The 22,643-nt window shown below is 40.3% G+C and overlaps 1 protein-coding gene across 9 annotated transcripts in view; it reads left to right on the forward strand.

Annotated features, from left to right (window-relative positions):
- Heatr5a (HEAT repeat containing 5A) overlaps positions 1 to 22,643 on the forward strand; it is a 97,211-nt gene that overhangs the window by 33,800 nt on the left and 40,768 nt on the right. For all 9 annotated transcript variants that reach the window (XM_076941886.1, XM_076941883.1, XM_076941888.1 and 6 more), the window contains 8 exons: positions 463 to 572; positions 9,408 to 9,571; positions 9,654 to 9,829; positions 13,772 to 13,877; positions 14,634 to 14,821; positions 16,498 to 16,654; positions 18,953 to 19,142; positions 20,984 to 21,153. In XM_076941886.1, the coding sequence (XP_076798001.1) occupies positions 463 to 572; positions 9,408 to 9,571; positions 9,654 to 9,829; positions 13,772 to 13,877; positions 14,634 to 14,821; positions 16,498 to 16,654; positions 18,953 to 19,142; positions 20,984 to 21,153 (1,261 nt within the window). The remainder of the gene's footprint in view (positions 1 to 462; positions 573 to 9,407; positions 9,572 to 9,653; positions 9,830 to 13,771; positions 13,878 to 14,633; positions 14,822 to 16,497; positions 16,655 to 18,952; positions 19,143 to 20,983; positions 21,154 to 22,643) is intronic.

Raw genomic sequence — 22,643 nt, forward strand, 5'->3', positions numbered from 1 at the left:
AAAGGTTATAAAATAGAATCAATGTTTATTTTACTTTATGTATTGAATTAATTTTCTACCTAATAGATTTTAGGTTTTGGCAAATGCCAAGTAACTTTTGAAATTTTATACTGAATATAAAATAAGGTTTCAGTTATAATATTAAATACTTAGTGACATTTGAAGTGAAAATGGACTTTATAGTTTCACTTTATGAAGGATGTTAGAAAAATTATTATTGTTGTTTTGTTTGATTGATTGGTTGGTTTGCTCGCCGCAGTGCCAGGAGTTAAAGCCAGGCCTCATGCAGTAGGCAAGTTCTCTACCCCAGCTTCATTCCCAGAATCCAGCATAGACTTACTTTATTTTAAAAACACAAGTTAGCACTAATGTTGATTAGCTTATGTTATGTGTCAGCCTGTACGATGCTGTGCATGTCCACGAACATACACACTTAAGATACACTGTTTCTTTTGTTTCAAGGCTCTCTTCAATACTAAAAACATATGGAAGTTCTTTGAAAACACCGTCAGTAGTTTATAGACAAAGACTTTATGAACTACTAATCTTATTACCTCCTGAGACCTATAAAGGTATGTGCCTTAGACCAAAATGTCTTGTTGTTTGTGATTAGTTTGATATTTGGAAATCAATAGTTGCTTGACTGAGTGAATGAATAGCAGCGATCACTTAGTGCCTTTTTTTCTTAGATGTCAGAGTCCTGTCTCAATCCTCGGGCTCACTGTTTCATAGTAAATACAGTGCATTTTTATAAACCTAATTTTTTGCCAAGTGTGACAACAAGCACCTGTAATTCTAGTACTTTGGTGACTGAGGCAGGAGGATTGTTAGTTTTGAGACCAGCCTGGGCTACATAATGAGTTCCAGACTAGTTTGGATTACATCATACAACCCTACCTCTAAAGGAAGAAGACAGGAGTCTAGTTCTTGTATCTTTTCATATCTTGTTTTTATCTCTATTGGGGAAAGTTACCTGTGGCCCTACTGTGCACAAAACAAGTCATAAAGCTTCTAGGGTTTTGTTGTTGTTGTTTATAGATTTTATAGTGCAAATCTATTATAAATATGACACTTCCTAGCTTCCTTGTAGAATGCTGTTTATCGCACACATTCCTTTCCGTTATTCTATATTATATTCCTAACTCTGCCAGTGCCAAGGCATTTACTGCTGAGCCACCAAAACAGAATTGAGTTTACAGTTTTTATAATCTAAGGTTTGTTCTTATTAGGTGCAGAAAAACAACTTTGAATTAGTGGAATTCTGCCATAGATACGATCACCCTTTGTGGGGGTGGGGGTTTGGGGTAGCACATGGTTTTAATCCTCCCTCAGGAGGTAGAGGCAGGTGAATCTCTGACTTCAAAGCCAGACTGGTTCACAACGTTAGTTCTAGGACAGCCACAGCTACACAGAGAAGCCCTGTTGGGGCAAGTGGGGTGGGGGATGAGCTGGAGATAAGATTACATTCTTTTTTTGACATTTTCATATAGCACAAGCTATCCTCAGATATGTTATGTACCTGAGGATGACCTTGAACTCCTGTCCCCTCCACCCACTTCTGTTTCCTGTGTGCTAGGAAACATGGTTTTGCTGCTGCTCTAAATAATTGAAGCTGTTTATTCTAAGAGTTGAAATTTGATAATTGTATTCTTTGGAACTTTTGGTTTTTAATACTTAAACCATGTTAAGCTGCATGTTACTTCCTATAATTCCTGTGAAACTACATTTTTTTTTGCTCATCTCTTTCTGCACATTAAAGTAATATAACATCACATTAATTGAGAATACTAATATGCAGCATATTCTGTCTTTTGTAATTATGTGAATGACATTGTTCCTACTGACTCTGGTTCAGGTATGTGCCTACCAGAGTGTTCACTATCACCATGTGGTATATATGTCCTTAGAAAGAACTGCAGAGGATTAGTTCAGCACCACTATTCCGGAACCATCAGTTGACTCATTGCTATATATTAAGTACTGCTCAAAAAAAAATAGTATATAGCAATTACTTTATTTATCCTACGATAATGTGATGGTCTAGTTACATTTTCCTTTCTTGGTAAAGGCTTGGAGAGTTTATAAGTGAACTCAAAGTCATATCTAGTAAGTAGTGGGATAAAGATTGATGCATGAGTTTGTCATTTGAGTTTAATGGCTGACAATGTAATCCTTGAACTTGTGAGGCTGAGGCAGGATTAGGAAGAACATGAGTTCAAGGTCAGCCTATACTACATGCTGTGAGAGTTCAAAGTCAGCCTATACTACATGCTGTGGTCTTGTCTTCAACAAAACTAAGATATGTTCTTGTTGTCCCATCTCTACCAGAGAACTAAAAGGCAGTCCCTGCTTAGTTAACTGCAGGCCTGTCTCACCCTGTGCCCTCTGAAAGGTGCCTTGGTGAGGAGATAACAGCACTCTGGGACCATTTCAGTGCTGCACAGCTTAGAAGCCTAGGCTGCAGCAAAAGCAACTCTTGGGGTTTCTACTTTACAGTTCATACATTGGAATAAAAATTACAGGGTTTGAATTTTTAAACATTTAGGAATGCAAAAATATAAACATAGTATATTTTCTGATAAATGATAAGTCTACCTTTGAAGATTTGTAAGGAGAAAGAAAAAAATCTCAAATTTTTTTTAACTTGTGTTTTCTTAGAATGGAATTTTGGTGATGCAATTTGGAATAACATACACTTCTATATTTGAAGCCACCTCCAAGATGTTTCTTAGGAAACAAAGTCAGACCAGAGAGATGCCTCAGTGGGTACGGGCACTTGCTTCCAACCTGGAGACCTGACTTAGACCCCAGACCTTTCCCATGCTGGAAGGAGAGAACTGACTCGGCATTGTCCTGACCGTCACTCCTGTGCGGTGGCGCATGCACGTGCTCACACAAACACACACCAAACACACACACACCAAATAAACCTGTACAGTGGCACATGCACGCGCTCACACAAACACACACACACCAAATAAATCAAGATGTAATTTTTAAAAATCCTTTTTAAAAATCCAGATTCCCCGGGGTTGGGGATTTAGCTCAGTGGTAGATCATTTGCCTAGCAATCGCAAGGCCCTGGGTTCGGTCCTCAGCTCTGGGAAAAAAAAAAAAAAAAAAAAAAAAAAAAAAATCTGGATTCCCTATCAGAAAGGAGAACAAAGCACCAAGAGCTGTAGATGACTAGAAGGAAGCAGTGTTTTCTAGACAATGTAGGGTGGTAAGTTGTGTGTGTGCGTGCATGTGTGTGTGTGTACATTGCTTGTGGCAGTGTGCACAATATCTGCACAGACTCAAGCCAGACAACACCATAACATAGAGTAGGGAGGCAGCCGTGAAGCCTCAGCCCTAGCTGGGGAGCTGTTGGTAACTGACAGCTACCAGGTGAGAAGGAGTTAGTTCTCTTTAAGGCTGTGTCCCCTGGTAGGTTCAGCTCACCCCACTTGATGGCCAAACTTGTAAGCCTATGTAGGTAGCACTAAGGAGACTCGGTGGATTTTTTTTTTTTTTAAATAAGGACACAAAGTTGAGTGGGTGGAATGGAGGGTAGATTTCAGAGAAGATGGCAGAAGACAGGTGGAAGTGGCCAAAGACATTTAAAAAATTCTTCAAGAATTAATTTTTTAAAATTTATTTATTTTTGTTGTTGTTGTTGTTGTTTTTCAAGATAGAATTTCTATGTGTAACAACCTTAGCTGTCTGGGATGGGGTGGGGGGTGGGGGTTAAGAAACAAACCCAGGAACCTACTATGTATTTCTCCAAAAAACAAATTCTTAATTTCTCCTCACTCTATCTACTTTTCTAATGTGAATTTTAAAACATGGTTTTAGTAATCATTTTTCTATTTTATAAAAATAATTATAGACTTATTATTTTATATTATTTTTATTAAAAATATAGAAAATTATAATATGACTTTCTGTTTTCAGTGAGTTTCAGATTTATAGACAAACTTGAATGAAAGTGACCTTATATAACCTTAAATAATGATCCAAAAAACTCATGTAAAGGAAGAAAAAATTAGAATGAATTGAGTGGGAGACCTCGAACAATGCACCTAACTTTGTTGAGATTCAGTTTTCTCAGTTGTAAAACAGTAACGAAGAACCAATTTGTGTATCAGGAGGTTGTAGGGTTAGAAACAGTACATGCTAAATAGCCAGGGATACCTAGCTCACAGTTGTTGAGAAACTACATCTGTCCTCCTTGTGTTTATCTTGTTTTTATAGAAAGATGTTTTAGGGTTTTAACTGCTGTGAACAGACACTATGACCATGGCCACTCTTATAAGGACAACATTTAACTGGGGCTGGCTTACAGGTTCAGAGGGTCAGTTCAGTATCATCAAGGCAGAAACGTAGCAGCGTCTAGGCAGGTATGTTGCAGGCAGAACTGAGAGTTCTACATCTTCATTTGAAGGCTGAGACTTCCTTTGTCAATGAATTAATATAAATCTCTTTACCAGGCTGGAGAGATAGCTCAGTGGTTAAGAGTACTGACTGCTCTTCCAAAGGTCTTGAGTTCAATTCCTAGCAACCACATAGTGGCTCACAACCATCTATAATGGGATCCAGTGCCCTTTTCTGGTGTGTCTGAAGACAGCTACAGTGTACTCATGTACATTAAAAAAAATAAAAATTAAAAAAATTAAAAATATAAAAATAAATCTCTTTACCTTAGACTCAGGTAGACTCTTCAGACAAGGGCAAAAAGCACCCACATTCTTCACCAAAATACCATAAAAACAGTCTTTAGGCCACATACTGAAATTCTTCTCCACTGAAAACCTCTTAGGCCAGGTCTGCACAGTTCAAATCATACTCAGCAACAGAGTCTTCCGTATTCCTACCAGGATGGCCCATTAAGCCCCATTTAAAGCATTCCACTGCTTTCCAAAGTCCCAAAATCCATATTCCTACAAACAAAAGCATGGTTAGGCCTATCACAGCAATACCCCAGTCCCTGGTACCAACTTCTGTCTTAGGGTTTTACTGCTGTGAACAGACACCATGACCAAGGCAACTCTTATAAGGACAGCATTTAATTGGGACTCGTTTATAGGTTGAGTTTCAGTCCAGTATCATTCATCTAAGGGGAACATGGCATCAGCCAGGCAGGCATAGTGCAGGAGAAGCTGAGAGTTCTACATCTTCATCTGAAGGCTGCTAGTGGAAGACTGGCTTTCAGGCAGCTAGCAGGAGAATCTTAAAGCTCACACCCACAGTGACACACCTATTCCAACAAGGCCACACCTTCTAATAGTGCCACTCCTGGGCTGAGAATATGCAAACCATAAGAAATGATGAGAAGGGAAGTTGATGTTACTTTTCTGTGGCAATAACTGGGCACAAGCTCAGTACTTACCACAGCTGCACTGCATAGGGCAGACACCACCAAGCCTTTGCAAGACTTGGATTCTTAGGCTTGAGTTGCCTCAAATAAACCACTGGGTAATATTTGAGAAGAAAAATTAATGTATATATTACTTGGTTATTCTGTTTGTTATATGTTGTTTTTTGTATTTTAACGATGAATTTGAGATTATTGTGATAATAGTTTGCCTTTTATTTCATCTTTGCAACTATAACAATAAAAGTAAGGTTTTTTTCTTACGGATTTTTGCATTTAAGAAAAACTTTGTGTTCTATTTAATACTTTCAATAATCTATATACAGCAAAATAATTAAACTTTATCATCAAATAGAGATAAGTACTGAGGCCCTGAATTCTGTCTCATTGCCATAATAAACTTTAGGTGAGTGCATATATTTTGGAGACGGCTTTGTTGGTACTTGCTCTGCATGAGGAGCTGAGTGTAGATCCCTGTCCATGAAAAAGTCAGACAAAACAGTGTGCACCTTTGCCGTTCCTGGGAGGCAGAAACAGGTAGATTTCTAGAGTTTATTTCTCAGCCAGTAAAGCTCGTGTCAGGAAAAAAAAAAAGCCTGTCTGGAAAAGTAAGTTGGAAGGCCAGGCATGGTGCTACATGCCTTTATGGGGGACTAAGGCAGGTGGATCTCTGTGCGTTCAAGGTCTGCCTGGCTTACATAGTAAGTTGCAGGCCGGCTAGGACTGTACACTGAGACTCTAAGTAAAGTGAAGACCGATTGAGGTAGATCCAGTATCGACCTCCAGAACACTCCATTACATACACAAGCACACACGCATGCATACCTCCATGCATCCATACAGGCACGTCTACTACACACAAATCCATTGGCTTTTTATAACATAACTCACTGGACAATAGTAGCCTATAACAACTTCTGATTTTTTAACACAAAAGGAAAGGTGTCTTCAATTACATTCCTTGAAGGATAGGATTAAGAACATATCTAGAGAGCCAGGTGTGGTAGCCAATGTCTTTAATCCTAGCACTCAGGAGGTCAAGGCAGAGGCAGGCAGATCTCTGAATTCAAGGACAGCCAGGGCTACAGAGAAACCTTGTCTTGAAAAACAAAAGAAAGAAAATAGCTATAAGGTTCTGGTTGTATCAGTTGTTGTGATATATTGCCAGATGTTGATCTTGTAAGACATATAAAATATGTATAAAAACTTGCCAATTTTTATACAGGAAGGTTTTTGTTTTTAAAGTATGTGGGTGTTTTGCCTTGTCTGCATGTGTGTCTGTACACAATTGTGTGTACCTGGTGCCCAGGGAGACCAGACAAGGGCCCCAGATGCCCTGGAACTGGAGTTAACAGATGATTGTGCACTGCTTTTGGAACAGTGGGGTTTAAACCTGGGATCTCTGCAAATGCAGCCAGTGCTCTTAACCACTGAGCCGTCCCTCCAGTCCCTCTTACATGGAACTGAAATAACATTCTTCATGATAGTTCAGCAAATAATGTTTTTCTCAAAGAGTAATTTCAGATAAGCATACTGGCTCACACCTGTAATCTCAGTTTTCCTGAGCTGGACAAAAAGAACTGGTCAAGGTCAAGGCTAACTTGGGCCATAAGAGTAAGACTCTAACTCAGCAAAAAGAGGAGGAGAGAGAAAGTAAGTGGTTGGCTTAGTTCTCTAATGGCTGTGGAATAAAATTTTGAGTTAATTTTCATTTGCTATCTTAGGTTTGATGTAAATAAGTACTTTCTCCAGAATTAGGCAAGGTATCACTGTAACTGAGAAATATTTCCACTATTTTCACACTTAACCGTGGCAGCAAAAATACTTTTCACATTGTACTAACAACAAACTCGTTTTACTCAGTGTCACATGATAGTAGTTAAACTCACAAACATTCCTTTAATCAGCTCTGATTTGTTGTGTTAAGGCCTCATTGGCTTCTTTCTACCCTCTCTGATTCTGTCTGCAAGCTTCAGAGTGCATTATTATTTGCATCTTGTAGAAAACTGTTTTCTACCCTCATATTGTAGTGAGAGTTATAATTCCACCAGCCCGTCCAGGCAGCACAAACCTATGAAACTGACTCAGCAGGAGTGGAGACACAGCCTGCTGTAGATGGTAGTCATGGTGGCCTGAGTAATTAGTGAGACCTGTCTCAAAGTATAAAGAGGTTGGGGACTGTAATCCAGGTGACAGATTTCTTACCTAGTATGTGCAGGCCCATCCTTCTCCACAGCACCTTAACACAGTTTGTATAAGTGTGCAACTCAGCACAGTGGTTAGTTAGAAGCTCTGGTTCTAGCCAGCTGCCTGGGTTCAATGTGGCTGCATTAAGGTCCCTGACAGTGACATACTGTTCCCGTTTGCTGGTCTAACCTTACAACATTTCTTAAAGAGAGCTCTTCCCTAAGCAGTTAGTGTGTTTTACAATACTTATTATCTTTAATAAATTTTTGTCACTAGTGTTATGCTTCGTAGTACAATAAAGTTTTTAAAGTTTTAAACATAATCTCATTATCTAAATTTTATGTTTTAAAAATTAGTAAATGTCAAATATCTATACAGTGCTCACATTTGGAGCTGTCTCATAAATGCTAGTATATAACACAGACCTGCCTATCACCTCTGCCTGGTGCCACCTTTAGGTCCACCACCAACTAAAAAACAAAGGAAACACATTAACAAACTAAACTGTACCAGAGAGCTATCACTCTCAAAATCCAGACTATCTGTAGTTTTATATATTTATATATAAACATAAATTATACGTTTATAGTTCTATAGAACAGATAATGTTGTATTTGCAAATGAATTAGGTGAAGGAAAACATACAGAACATAGATTCAAAGAGACAAGATGTATCAGCGGGCTGCAACATGTAGACCTTATATAGATCTGATTCCATCATAGAAACATGCATAAAATCACATCACACAGTTGGAAATTTGGGTATAGAGTACGTATTTGATGTTTAGTGATTTTTAAAATATGAAATAATGATGGTGAGATTATGTTTAAAATGGAACATTCATAACTTTAGTGATCACACTTTTGTGGGTAGGATGATACAGTTTTGGATAACTTCAGGGTAGCAGGAAGGATGCTAGCTAGGCTGGGTTAGGATTGTTCCGGCTGGTGCAGGCAGTGCTGAGTGTGTGCTCTGCAGGGATGTGGGTTAGAACCCTGCCGTCTCCTTTGATGCTCCACCTTTTTCATAATCAATGTGTAATATTTTCAGCTTCAACTATTTTTAAAACCATGTTTTTCCTGCCTCTGCCTTCCTTTTCCTTTTGAGAGGAGATTATAGTGTGACGTCCAGGAAGGCTTTCAACCAGGTCCTGGGTTCAAGCAATCCTCCTAGGTCAGCCTTCTGTGTAGATGGAATTATGGGAGTATCCAACCTTGCCAGACTAATTTTTCTTGCCTGGTGCTAATGAGTGAAGTAGAAACATAGATGCAGGGCAAGTATCATGCTACTACCGAGCTACAGACCCAGCCTTGTTTACTAGTTTTAGTTTGTTTTGGTACAAAGTCTCTATATAGTCTTGGCTGTCCTAGAGCTTTATATGGAGATCAGGCCAGCCTGGAACTCAAAGAGAGCCTCCTGCCTTTGACTCCAAGTGCTCGGATTAAAAGCATAGGCCACCATGCTCAACTGGGTGTTTTGATTGCTCTTTTCTTTTCTTCTCCTTTCTTTTACAAGGAAAAAAACCCACAGTTATTCATATTCTTATGGCTTGAGAGTATTGGACTCATACATTTTTGTACTTGATGTAGTTTTGTTTTAAACAGTGGTAACATGCACTTACTGCTAAAAGGCGTATACTTCATTGTGTCATTTCACTGGCTGTTCTTAGCCTGGGGAAAAGTGGACACACAACTGAGCTAGTCATGTGTAATGGAGTTGCCAAAGATGGGAAATAAAGTCTTAGGCTATCATACTTTAAACTTGGTCAGTGCAGGCTAGCCCTCAGCCCGAGCTTTCCTTTTATCTCAGACTCTAAGGATAAAAGCTAGTACTAAATTGCTGATTGCTGTTCTTCTCTGGCTCAAGGGAACCTCTGTGCTATCCTCAAAGAGCTGGCTGCCGAACTGACTGCCCCTGATACCCAAGCAGCAGCATCTACGTGCTTTCTGCCTGCCCTTTGTCATCCAGATGACCTTTTGATATTAAGTCCTTTGCTGCAAGAGACTGACCATAGGTTTATTGAAGAACAGGTATGGTGGTTTTAATATAATTCTTGAGATTTTTGTCTTGAATGATTTTTCAACCCTTATATATATATTTTCCCCCATGCAGCTCCTGCTTGGCAATGGCGTTGCCTGTGGAAGTCTGGAATATGACCCTTACTCTATTTACGAGAAGGATGTAGGAGGAGACTCCGTGCCTAAGCCCCTGCCTCCAGCACTGTCCGTTATTAGCTCTGCATCCAAGCTCTTCGGGGTGGTCTGTGCTAATGTGGATGAAGCTCAGAGGTAAATCTCTTCAATAACTGCTTATCCTCAAGTATGACTTCCACTTCTGTGAACACATTGCTGGTGGGTGAAAGGGATGCCATCAGATGACCTCATTAACCTCAGAGTTTCTCATCAAACAGGTATAGATAAAGTCTGTTTTCATGTAGCTAATACTGATATGAACTTACCAAATGCAATTCTCCCATGATCTTCCTCCTTCCTTCCCTCCTCACCGTTCACTCTAGACCACAGGACGTTTGACTTCGAGCGTGACTTTTATCCTGTGATTTGATCTAATCATATCCCCTAGTGGACAGCAGCTAGGTAGAAAGTTTACCTTAGTCTCTTAGAGAAAACTTAAACAATAGTCTTGTCATGCAGTTATTTCTGAAGCAAGTTTGATACAGTTTGTCTATGAATAGCCCATGTCTTCTGCCAGCCTCCCGATAAAAAGAATATTCTTTCTTTTACAATAGAATAACTATTTTTTTTTTTCGGACAAATGTCTGATACATCATGTAGGTAGAGTTTCAAAGAGACAATTTCTTCATTTTATTGCATTTAATGAAGTTTAAATTGTGCTCATCATTTTGCCTACCTAGGTTATAATACTATAGTAAATATTCAGGGTTTGGAAGAAGGTTTTCTTTGTTGTAATTAAAATGTCCAGACATAACAAAGTTATTCTGTTTTGATTTTTTTCCTGTTTTGATTTTAAGTGAATGAAAATGATAGACAGTAATTTCAAAGGTTGTTGGTTGTTAGTGTTTTTTGTTTTTTAAGGAAATGGCCTTGCAGGACCCCAGAAAAAGAAAGTAGGTTGTTGTGACTTCTTGTAGGTGTCCTTAGAGAACCAAAAGAGAGAAGCTATGTGAATAAGTTGCTAGCCTCCTGTTATCCCACTTTGGGCTCTTGTTAATGACAGGTGTGTGTGCTCATGTGTGTACAGGTACATGTGCACGCATATAGAAGTCAGGTGATAGCCACTGTTCCATTTTTCAGATCACAATCTACTAATTTTTAAGTTGAGTCTCTCACTGGTGTAGAGCTAGCCCATGGAGCAGCAGCAGGGATCCTCCTGTCTCTTCCTCCCCAGCACTGTGACCACAGGCCAGTACTGTTTACATGAGTGCTGGTCCTCCTGTCTCTTCCTACCCAGCACTGTGACCACAGGCCAGCACTGTTTTACATGAGTGCTGGGCACTGAGTTCACGTCTTTACTTGCTGAGCCGTCTCCATACTCTAGATACTTTTTCTTTATATGTTCAGTTTCTGCATCGATAAATAAGAACTAGCTTAATTAAAGTGTTCATACTTAGCAAGGATGGTGTGCCAGCCTGTAATCCCAGACTGGACCTCTGACTGTGCCAGCCTGTAATCCCAGGACTGGACCTCTGACGCAGAATAATTTTTAGTTACAGTGGAGCCTGGGCTGTATAGGGAGATGCTCTCTCAAAAAACAAAATATCAACAAATAAAAGGAAAACAGAAAAGTAGCCATTTTTCAAATGTTTCAAAGCTTTTTATTATTGCTGTGATTGGCATTATGTTTGAACAGTTACAAAGAAACCTGCTAAGGGGTTATTCAAGTTTAAAATGCAATAGTTTCATGTATTTATGTATTTAGAACTGAAGTTATTGGGACTGAAAAAACATGGCCCAGAGATAATCCTATTGATTATTAAATACAATCTTGCTGATGACTTAGTGCTTATTGTCCTGTTAGAGGACCAGTGTTTGAATCCTAACACCCCCATTAGCAGCTCACAAACACTTATACCTCCAGCTCCAGAGGTCTGAAGTCTGCTTCTAGCTTCCTTGCATGCACACACACAAGCAAGCAAAACATATACAAACACATGTAAATAAAATACATTTTCTATGTCAGAAGTCTGAGGACAGTTTGTAGGTGTCAGTTCTCTCCTCCCACCGTGTGGACTGAGGGATTGAGCTAGGTTTATCAAACTTGGTGGCAAGCGCCTTCACCCAGGAGACTGTCTTACTCCCCCATCCATTTTATTTTATTTTATTTTAAACTCTATCATCATCATCATCCTCTTCATTTCATTTAGTTAATTAGTCATGGGTGAGGTGTGGGGGCATCAGTTTCTCCCCTTCTACCATGTGGTTCCAGGGATCAAAGTGAGGGCTTTTTTTTTAAGATTTATTTATTTATTTTATATATGAGAACATTATAGCTGTCTTCAGACACACCAGAAGAGAGTATCAGATCCCATTACAGATGGTTGTGAGGCACCATGTGGATGCTGGGAATTGAACTCAGGACCTTTGAAAGAGCAGTCAGTGCTCTTAACTACTGGGCCATCTTTCTAGCCCCCAAACCTCTGTTTTTAAGTGGCATTAAAAACAATGCCTTTATCTTACTGGCCTCAAGCTCAGGATCCTCCTGTCTCATGCTCCTGACTGTTGGGATGGCAGGCTTAGATCTCTGCCTGGTTTATGTAAGCTTCTTGAGAAGAGGCCAAATTCTGTAATATTAAAAGTCAAACATTGCAAAATTTTTTGTAACTGTCAACATTGAATAGATGAATTTGGATATTCTCAAATAATAGCATTCAGTTTTGTGAGCTACCTGTGGTAGTCAGTTTATAATAAAGAAAAATTATTTTTGCTTATAAATATAGAGGTTTCAGTCAGTGGTTGAACCAATGGATGTGTGTCATGTTCAGACTGCCTACCAGGATAGAAGTAGCCACCTTGAGGTCAGGAAGCAAAGGACGTGGAGACCTAGGTCCTCAGTCCTCTTGGAACACTCACCTAGTGACCCAAAAACCTCCCAATAGGTCCCACTTTACCTGGACTCTCAGCTGGGGACCACAGCCCTTAGCATGAAGTCTTAGGAAGCCAGCCATAGCACCAGCTCCTGGGATGTGTCCCAGTCAGCTACCACAGGCAACTGAAGAGCATGTAGTATGAATTTTAAAGTGTTTTTTTATCTTAGCCATTCTGACTGGTGTCAGGTGGAATCTTTGATTTGCATTTCCCTGATGACTTAAGGAAGTTGAACATTTCTTTAGGTGTTTCTCGGCCATTCGTGTTTCCTCAGTTGAGAATTCTTTGTTTAGCTCTGTACCTTATTTTTTTAATAGGGTTATTTTGTTTTCTGGAGTCTAATTTCTTGAGTTATTTGTATATATTGTATATAAGCCCTCTATCAGATGTAAGATTGGTAAAGATCTTTTTCCAATCTGTTGGTTGCCATTTTGTCCTATTGAGGGTGTCCTTTGCTTTACAGAAGCTTTGCAATTTGGGGGGGGGGGGGGTCCCATTTGTCAATTCTTGATCTTAGAGCATAAGCCATTGGTGTTCTGTTCAGGAACTTTTCCCATATGCCCAAGTATATGAGGCTCTTTCTCACCTGCTCTTCTATTAGTTTCAGTGTATCTGGTTTTTAAAGACTATCCATTTTTAAAAGCATTTTCCCCATGTTTCAGGAAAATAGACTAGAAGCTCGGGGGAAGTCAAAAAAAAAAAAAACCCAGCCGGGCAGTGGAGGCGAACGCCTTTAATCCCAGCACTTGGGAGGCAGAGGCAGGTGGATTTCTGAGTTCAAGGCCAGCCTGGTCTACAGAGTGAGTTCCAGGACAGCCAGGAGGGCTACACAGAGAAACCCTGTCTTGAGAGAAAAAAAAAAAAAATATATACAAATTACAGGTACTGAATTAGCTGAATTTTCCCAAGGAAAAGAATCTCTAAGACAGACTTCTAATTTTTTTTTTTTTAACAAAATAATGCTTTCCTTCTTGCTGATTAATTAAAATACTTTCCTATTAGTTATGATGTATCTTTGTATCTTTTCTTAAAATGTTTCAGGTTGATGGGTAACAGTTCTCACTTTAGCAGTTACCACAGAGTGCAGTACCAGGAGTTCAGCTGTTCCCTACTGGATTTAACCAGACTGTCTTTGCTGTGTTTAACTCTTGTTGCTTCTCATTTCAGGGTTCTGATACTGGAGCAGCTTTTGAACAGCATAAAGCACACCAAAGGAGCTCGTCAGCAAACAGTTCAGCTGCATGTTGTTGCTGCTGTCTCTAACTTACTGAAGGTAACTGTCTTAGTTAGGGTTTTACTGCTGTGAACAGACACCATGACCAAGGCAAGTCTTATAAGGACAACATTTCATTGTTCAGAGGTTCAGTCCATCATCATCCAGGCAACATCCGGGCAGGCATGAGGCTGGAGGAGCTGAGAGTCCCTACCTCTTGTTCCAAAGGCAGCTAGGAGAAGATTGGCTTCCAGGCTGCTAGAAGGAGGGTCTTAAAGCCCACGCCCACAGTGACACACCTACTCCAACAAGGCCATACCTCCTAATAGTGCCACTCCCTGGGCCGAGCATATACAGACCATCACAATAATTTTACTTAAATTCACATAAATACTTGCTATTTTGGAATACGTTATAATAACTAAGTAGATTGTATTCTGATGCTTCTGCAGAAATTTATTATTCATTTTTCTTAATCTCTGTTGAAAATGTCTCAGAATTGAGAATTTCCCTTGACTTTTTTCTCTGCACAAAACTTGTTAGCAACTGACCTTGGGTTAGTGCCATGTCTTACCTGACTAAACCTGATATCCTAGGCCAGGCATTGGTGGGCGTGGTCTACGGACCAAATCCAACTGCTGCTGTAGTGTTCATTAGTCATTGATCTTTATGACCTAGTGATTAGGGATTTCTGTGTTCTTGGTTTGTTGTTTTTTTTAAGTGATGAACATACTTGATAGACAAGAATATGCATTCCAAACTAGATCAGAAAAGTTGCTGTAATTGTACATTTTAATTGTTTTTCATCTGCTTTAGTATGTGGCTGGCTCTAAACAAAGTTTAGGTCCAGAAGTAAGAAGACTTGTCCTAACATTAGTGTTGGGAGCACTGGAAAGTCCCAACCCCCTGTTGAGATGTGCAGCTTCGGAAGCGTGGGCTCGATTAGCCCAAGTGGTTGATGACGGAGCCTTTACTGCTGGCTTAGCTCAAGTTAGCTTTGACAAGTAAGTGAATTTCTTAATGGTTGTGGGCTGTTACCAAATGGGATATAGTTTGCTGTTGAATGAAACTAGTAAGAATGTTGTTCTGTAATTAACTTAAAAAAGAAAATTTGACTGGATGTTTTCAGATGAAGGAAACCCTCTTGGTCTGAAGAGTGATCGTTATTATATGGATATTGTAGTTGCCCACCAATAAACAGACTCTAGGACAGTGGGACAGTTCTGTCCTGTAAAGAACAGATGATACAGTAGCAGAAGCAGTCTGAAGGGAGAGCCATAGACTATAGACCACAAGAGAAGGCTGCTCTTGCCCTCTGTGACTTTGTGTGACTTTGAAAAGGCCACTCAATCCTCCTAGCTGGCTCTCTTGAACTGTTCTGGAGAGGTGGTCGGTAATATAGTCTTACTTATTTAAGAATGTTTAAGGGAACAGGTTATAAATTTGAAAATAATACTAAAACAATTACAAATAAGAGTCCATGATTATGCCTGGTATGGTGGTAGCATAGTCTCACAAAACTCCAGAAACAAGCAGAACTGCCACCAGTTTCCTTTCAGACCAGCACAGGCTACATTGGAAGGTCCTGACTCCATCAAAGTTGATGGTTATGAGTTTGGTGTAAACAGACCGACTGGTTAGCAGCTGTGATGGTGGTGTCAGTACTTTGGCCCTGGCTTGGATTAAGTAGTCATTCTGTGGCAGTTATCTGTAAAGTGCAGCAGTGATTACAAAGCCACGGGGTTGTGTGGGAAGGAAGCGCTAAAGGGCCTAAATACACCTAAATTCCCAGTAAATAACAACTTCCCTTATAGTTTTAGTATACCAGTTCTTAACCTGACGTGATGGAGTTAAAATGTCCCCAGGTACATTTTTTAATGTACCTAATAATACATTTTTAATGCGACCTAATAATAAAATAGTACTAATACCAACCTTAGAAAACGTACGTATCAGTGTTTATATCATATATAATGTATATGTGTATATATGTTGTATGTAATGAGTATATGTATATGTCATGTACAGTGTGCATCTCTGAAGTGGTCGTGATGAAAGATGGTGGGGTGTGGTGGTGCACACCCTTAGTCCAGCACTCAGAAGGCAGATGCAGGTCTATCTCCCTGAGTTCTAAGCCAACCTGGTCTACACAGTGAGACCTTGTCTTCAAATTTAAAAAGAAAAAAAAAAAAAAAAACGGAAAGATACCTTTTCACTACTTTGGATGTTTCATTCCTTTAAATAAATATAACTTTAATTTTATAACTATTATGAAATGTTTGTGTAACAAATTACAGTCATTGAAATATTTTTATTTTCACTTACTTATTGTGTATGTTTGTGCATGTGTGAGTGGTGCACATGTATGTTTTGGGGTACTCGTGCATGTGTGTGAATGCATATGCAAGGATGTGTATGTATCTTTTTGGATGTTCGTGTATGTGTGGTGGTGTGTGTTAGTTGTTGAATACTAACAGTGTGCACGTATTATGTAGGTGTGCCTCTCCACGGCATGCATGTGGAGCTCAGAGGACAATGTATGGAGATAGAATCTCTCCTGCAGACTGAGTCCCGAGTTGACCTGAGGTCACCAGTTCTTACATGCTGAGCCGTACATGCATTTGGTTGTCGTTGGTTTGTCTTTCCTGTGCTTGTTTTATTTTTGTTTCTATATGTGCAGATTGAAGTCAGCGAGAGATGTGGTTACCAGAACAGGCCACTCACTGGCTCTGGGATCCCTGCATAGGTACTTAGGGGGCATAGGGCCTCAGCACTTGAGTTCTTGCATTGGAGTCCTTTATACCCTGTCTCAGGACAGCACTTCTCCTGACGTGCAGGTGAGTACCTCACGTGACACCCTCCTCAAATCCATGACTTGTCCATGATTCAGATTCTGTTTTTACTCACAACTAATATTCTGTGTTAAAGGTCGAAGCTGTTGATAGACTTTAAGAATTCAAATCTTTCTTCCACTCATACTTACGAGTCCCCAAAGTCAAACAATCAGTGTCCTTTCTGAAAACTGGATAACTCTTTCATTAGACTACAGTGTCTGAGCTTGTTAGGCTCTAGCCACTGTACTCTTCCAAATACACTGGCATAGCTGGCATGGTCATTTACGGTATGAAGTCCCTAAGAGGGGATCTGAGGCTTTCAGAAGCCAAGTACTTCTTCATGGCTGAGAACCAGCTAATAAATTGAATGAAATTAAAAAGCAAACAGATGAACAGATTAGAGACTGCAAACCCATGTTAACCAGTATAGTATACGTTGTGTGTCATCCATTTCTATCAACTTTACCATTCCTTGGCATCTTAGTCAAATCTGGATTAATTTCTAGTCTCCTAATGGTGGGGTGCTTTGTTTTGTTTTGTTTAGACAGGGTTTCTCTGTGTAGCCCTGGCTGTCCTGAAACTTGCTCTATAAACTAGGCAGGCCTTGAACTCAGAGATCAGTCTTCATCAGCCTCTCAAGTGCTAGAGTTAAAGACATGCACCCACCCACCTGGCTGTGGTTGTTGCTTTTGGGGACCATGCTTCTTCCATATATCCTTGGGGCTTTTGTTACATTTTGTTTACTACATAGCTCTGGCTGGCCTTGAACATGTCATCAGTTAAACTGCTTCAGCCTCCCAAGTATTCTGTTTTGCTTATTTTTCTTTTCTCTTGCCACTTGTATATGTCCCCCAATTTTTATAGTAGTCTTCTAAATGACCTTAACTATTTTTTAATTATTTTCTTCCAATCTTTTCTAGATGTGAAACCAGATTTGTCTAAAATGTTTTATTTACAGCCTCTCTGCTGAAAAGCTTAGCATGCTGCTCAAGCTAGGCTTGTTTTGGTTAATTGGTTTGAATTGGTTTGATTTTTTTTTTTTCAGGGCTGTGGATTAAACCCAGGTCCTGTTTATGTCAACAGCCATTCTCATTAATGACCCACATCCCAGACTCTCGTGACTCTTAGACAGGCACTCATTAAGTTCTGCAGCCTGGCCTTGAACTTGCTGCTATCTAGGCTGCCCTAGACTGGCTGAGCCCCTGAGGAACTGAGACTACAGGCTTGCACCACCTCCACCCTTGCGTGTCGTTTCACTTTACTTTGTCTTATTTTGAAGTCACGTCTCACTAGGTAGCCCAGGCTAACACCATGATCCTCCTGCACCAGTGTGCCCCTCTTAACCAGCTTCCCAGCTGACACAGAGCCATCTCTGCTGCTGTCTCCAGGACAGACCTCTCCTACAGATGCCTGTCTGCTCTGCCTCCAGTGCTCTCTTATCTTAAGGTTTTTCCTTTGTTCTTCCTCCTCTTACCTAATAATCCTAAGGTTTTAGTTTTTATTGCTGTATATTAATTACATATCACAGTTGCATATAATGTGTATTGAGCATTTCATCCCCTGTAGCATCCATCACCCCTCACTGATTCCGTCCTTTTCCCAGCTAGTCCCGCTCACGTCCATGGCTGCCTCCTCTTTGCTTGTTCTAATTCTTCCTCCTCCTCTTCCTCTCCTACTCCCCCTTCTGTCTCCTTTTTTGTATTTTACATAGGTGGGATTAGTCAGAGTATACTCACTGATGTCTAGCTTTCTTCATTTTTATTATTTATATGAACAACAAGGCATTTATAACAAACTAGATTTATCCAAGCTGTTAGCTAAAGTATTGTCCTGGAATTCTTACTGCTAAGTGGTCTCTAGCTATATCATTCTAAATTTGACAGTTGTCTGAATTGGTTTTATATTTTTTTATTAAAGGTAAAGGTTTTCTTGACTAGAGAGATGGCTTAGTGGCTAAGAGCAGTTGCTCATGCAGAAGACTTGAGTTCAGTTCCAACCACTCACAACTATCTGCCAGTCTAATTTTAGGGGACCCAGCACCCTCGTGTGGCCTCTGTGGTCACCAGGTGTGCATGTGGCACACATGTAGACAAAACACTCACACAGTTGGTATAAAATAAATGTCTTCTTCTTAAAGACGTTTTACAAACTTGCAGAGGTCACTTACTCCCTCTCGGACGGGTAGTGGCACATCCGGTCCATGATGTCCATTGCTTTTTAATTTGCTAAAAACAAAGACCAGTTTAGTGACTTGTGTTTTGTGATGTGGCTATGACATATTATTTCCGTCCGTCCCTGCAGACCTGGGCTCTCCATTCTCTGTCACTGACCATTGACTCTGCGGGTGCACTGTATCACGGGCATGTGGAGTCCACCCTGTCACTCATCGTCATGCTGTTGCTAAATGTGCCTCCAACTCATGCGCCAGTTCACCAGAGTCTTGGCCGCTGCTTGAACGCCCTCATTACCACGTTAGGCCCAGAGCTACAAGGTATGCAGAGGCCGCTTTGTGATGCGGTACAGGAAGAATAGACACATAGGAATAGCGTAAGGCTTAGTCTCTGTGCTTAGCATGTAAGAAGTGTTCAATATGTTTTGTTAGATGAAGGTTTCTATTTACTCAGCCTGGTGTCTCCTATCTTGAAAGACAGAAGTGCCGTATTTAGAGAGATACTTGCCTACATAATTACAGTGACAGCCATAAAGTACTCTGTAAGTATGTAACATAAAAAACTGCCCTGCCAGAAATAAATAAATCCAAAGTTTCAAATATTCAGACCTCTTCAGATTACATGGTATATGATTATAATACATGAAAATAACTCTCAAATAATACTAGCAGAACTAAATTGGTTGGCAAGTTCTAATTCTACTTTTTTACCAAATTTTATATTTCATGTGCATTTGGTAAAACCTGTAAACAGTCTTGGATTTTTTTGTTTCTTTTTTTTTTTTTTTTTTTTTTTTTTTACATTTTCTTTTAGTTTTCTATTTATTTATTTATTTATTTTTGTTTTCTTTTATTATTTTTTTATTTTTTTACACCCCAGATTTTATTCCCGCCCCCACCCCACCCCCGTTCACCCTTCAACTGTTCCACATCCCATACCTCCAACCCACCCCCCTCTCCCCACCCCACCTGACCTCTAAACTCCCTGGGGCCTCCAGTCTCTTAAGGGTTCAGTGCATCTTCTCTGAACACAGACCAGACAGTCCTCTGCTGCATGTGTATTTGGGGCCTCATATCAGCTGGTGTTTGCTGCCTGGTTGATAGTCCAGTGTTTGAGAGATCTCGGACCAGGCAGTCCTCTGCTGCATATGTGTTGGGGGCCTCACATCGGCTGCTATATGCTGCCTTTTAGGTGGTCCAGTGTTTAAGAAATCTCAGGGGTTCCAGGTTAATTGAGGCTGATGGTCCTCCTAAAGGGTCACCCTCATCCTCAGCTTCTCCCAGCCTTTCCCTAATTCAACCACAGGCATCAGCAGCCTCTGTCCATTGACTGGATGCAAACATTTGCATCTGACTCTTTCAGCTGCTTTTTGGAGTCTTGTCATAAACATTTCAATTAAGAACAAGCTAATTGGACGGATGAGATGGCTCAGCAAGTAAGACAAGGTATCTCCAAGCCTAATGCCCTGAGTTCCAGTCCTGGGCTCCACATGGGAGGGAAAGAACCAATTAACCAGTTCCTGCCAGGTTGTCCTCTGATCCTCACACACCCAAATACAAACACACAAAGTAGAAGATTAAAAACAAGATAGTATACCAGTATTTCACTTTACTATTCTTCCTGTTTGTGTGTATGTGTGTGTGTGTGTGTGTGCGCCCAAATACAAACCCAAATACAAACACACAAAATAAAAGATTAAGAACAAGATAGTCGCTGGGTGGCGCACACCTTTAATCCCAGCACTTGGGAGGCAGAGGCAGGTGGAATTCTGAGTTCGAGGCCAGCCTGGTCTACAGAGTGAGTTCCAGGACAGCCAAGCCAAGAGAAACCCTGTCTCAAAAAACCAAAAAAAAAAAAAAAAGAACAAGATATCTTTATTATTCTTCCTGTGTATGTACGTGTGTGTATGTGTGTGTGTGTATGTGTGTGTGTGTGTGTGTGTGTGTATGTGTGTGTGTGTGTATGTGCAAAAGCCGCCCACATGCTAAGCATATACTTTGCCACTGACTGGTGCCCCAGCCCATGTCTCTGCTTTTATGGTAGAAATTTGACTTGACAAATCTATGAAAAAAATTTAATGACTTGAAGTCCTTATATATGTTTAAAGAGTAGTTAAGGCTTTATAGGCTAATTATTAAAAGGTTTTGGCTTTTTATTTCAGGTAACAGTACTTCCGTGTCCGCCTTAAGGACTTCCTGTCTGCTGGGTTGTGCTGTGATGCAGGACCATCCAGGCTGCCTGGTCCAGGCTCAGGCCATCTCCTGCCTTCAGCAGCTTCACATGTTTGCTCCACGGCACGTCAACTTGTCCAGCCTGGTCAGCTGCCTCTGTGTGAGTGTGAAAGGATAGTGAGCTCCTAGTTTCGGAAACTTGACTTTATCTCAACTTAGTTGTTTTTTAGATTATGTAAATTGTGCTGTATGTATGAGTGTTTTCTTTCAGTCTGCTTTGGAAAGGAGAAGAGGACTACGTCATGTATCTGCCTCTAATATCTACCTCAGCCTCTCAGACATGGATATTTTTCTCCCATTAGTGTTGAGCATAAATCCTGGAGTATTGACTCATTATTAATCGAGACAGTGACTGAGTGCTCGCACTATTGTACTCACTGTACAAGCTACAAGTGCTAGAGGACCTGCAGATGTTTTGTGTGGTCCTGGTTTTCTTCTGTTCTAATTATCAAAAGTTCTGACACAGGTGGACAAGTAAGAGTTGGGGAGAAGGCTTAGTGGGTAAGAGAGTGCTTACACTGTGAGCCTGAGGGCCTGAGTTTAACCTGCAGCACCCACTGAAAGCAGAGCTATAACTAGCAGAGCTGGGTAGGTGCTCCGTTCACAGGCCAACCAGTGACGTTGAAATAGCAGACTCTAGGCCCAATGACAGATGGTTTAGGGAGTAAGGCCAAGAGTAATAGTAGAACCCTGGAAGCCGTCTTGTGAACTCCATGTGCTCTTGGAGTGGCATGCCAAACACACACTCAGCATACATATGTATAGAGAGGGAAAGATATTTTGGCTACATACACATCACATCTGGATCTTCATAATGTATCTAACAAATGCAGAAAACTAAAGCCAGTCAACCCGAAGTTTTGATCAAGTGGTTCATAAACCTTCTTTGCTTTTATGATTTTTCTAGGGCATCACTGCTGTCTGTCTAGACCTGCCTCAAAAGTTGAGCTCCAGGATACGATAAATGTGATCCAACACAAAGTTACAGACTTACTAAATGTTATTTGCAAGTCCTTTTTGTTGGAGGAGTGTTGTTTTTTGTTGTTTGCTTTTGACTTGGTTGTGTGATTCTCCAGCATAAATGTTGTAGGTGATGTAACAGTGTCACCCTGTTGGACACACATAAAGGCAGTCCATTCGTTTTAAAGTCTGAGGCAAACTATGGAGTATTTCAGAACTGAAAGAAACATCTAAAGCTCTCACATTGTCCCATCTTTTGTAGAATGATGTTTGCATCATTAAAGCAAGTCTCAGTACCACAGCATCAAAAACTACACCAAATGTAGTCATGGCTTGGTGTAATCTCCTCTCTCCTGGATTCCTTGTTCAGTTGCCATCTTTATTATTTTGTTACTGCCCTTGTGAGTTCTAGGACAAGATCGTAGCCATTCTTGTGTCACTTCCTAGCTGTGTGGTGTTCCATAACCTCCTCCAGGCTCAGCTACATAAGCATTACACAGATATCAGGTGTAATAACACATGGACTACTTACTGAAATAGCATTGGCACATCTTAAGTTACAACATAATATTAGTTATTGATGCTAAATGTCACATAATACTTTAACAAAGTGATGTACCTAACTCACAT

Source organism: Arvicanthis niloticus, chromosome 11 (assembly GCF_011762505.2).
Source record: "Arvicanthis niloticus isolate mArvNil1 chromosome 11, mArvNil1.pat.X, whole genome shotgun sequence".
NCBI lineage: Eukaryota > Metazoa > Chordata > Mammalia > Rodentia > Muridae > Arvicanthis > Arvicanthis niloticus.